Genomic DNA, 908 nt, shown 5'->3' on the forward strand with positions numbered 1-908 from the left:
TTATCTGTAAAGTTTCTTCGGAAAGAATTTTTACGGAAAATTAACTAATGAACGGAGTCGTAACAATATATTGTTTTAAGGTAATAACTTACTTTATATTTTCCTTATGTTTGTTAAATCTGCGTGTTTTTATTTCTCATTTATATTGGTGTTAATTCAACATAATGTAGTGAAAGATAAAATACAATATACATTATTTGATGACTTGGGTTACAGTATAAACAGTTCTTTTTAGAAAACGTTGGAGTTTTGAATGCTCTTATGATATTTTATCAAACTTTATTATTTAAATTGCTTTCACATCCTCATTCACCAAATGATACTCTGAACATTTTTGTAAGGAGGTAAATTTTCTTACAATAAATCTTTAAAAAAAATAATAACACAATACTAGCCACCCCATTACCTGAGTATTAAACAAATTCAAGGTGTGACAAAAAAAAAAAATCAGAACAGGAATGGTCTAAATATGCTATTAGCTCCATCTCCATGACAAATGCATAACTTCTGAAATCAGCCACTTCGTATGGATCAAAACATTTTTCGAAAAAGTATGCCCCAGACCCCATCAAGTAGCCTTTCCCTAAATCAATCATGGATCAGTCACAGGAACATCAGTATTTGGTAAATTATGCAATGAAAACACACGAGGAATAGAAAAAGAAAATCGTGATTTTACGGTTTCCATTGGTTAGAAGTTACGGCTTTACGACTACGGTTGGTTAGAAGTTATGACTTTACGACTACGATTGGTTAGAAGTTATGACTTTACGACTATGATTGGTTAGAAGTTATGACTTTACGACTTTCATTTGTTACAAGGTGAAGAATCATATGTAGTTTTTGTTCTATTTCAGCGGATCACACGGAAGAGCTAGAAAGAAATTTTAGTATTCGGTTTCGGTGTC

The 908-nt window shown here is 31.4% G+C and overlaps 1 protein-coding gene across 1 annotated transcript in view; it reads left to right on the forward strand.

Moving 5' to 3' along the window:
- The window catches only part of LOC106475740, a gene marked incomplete at both ends in the record, with an annotated part of 14,775 nt that overhangs the window by 3,660 nt on the left and 10,207 nt on the right, over positions 1 to 908 (forward strand). Inside the window, 2 exons of the mRNA XM_013936414.1 lie at positions 658 to 669; positions 873 to 897. Of these exons, the coding sequence (XP_013791868.1) occupies positions 658 to 669; positions 873 to 897 (37 nt within the window). The remainder of the gene's footprint in view (positions 1 to 657; positions 670 to 872; positions 898 to 908) is intronic.

The sequence above is a fragment of the Limulus polyphemus genome, unplaced genomic scaffold (assembly GCF_000517525.1).
Source record: "Limulus polyphemus unplaced genomic scaffold, Limulus_polyphemus-2.1.2 Scaffold9084, whole genome shotgun sequence".
Taxonomy (NCBI): Eukaryota; Metazoa; Arthropoda; class Merostomata; order Xiphosura; family Limulidae; genus Limulus; species Limulus polyphemus.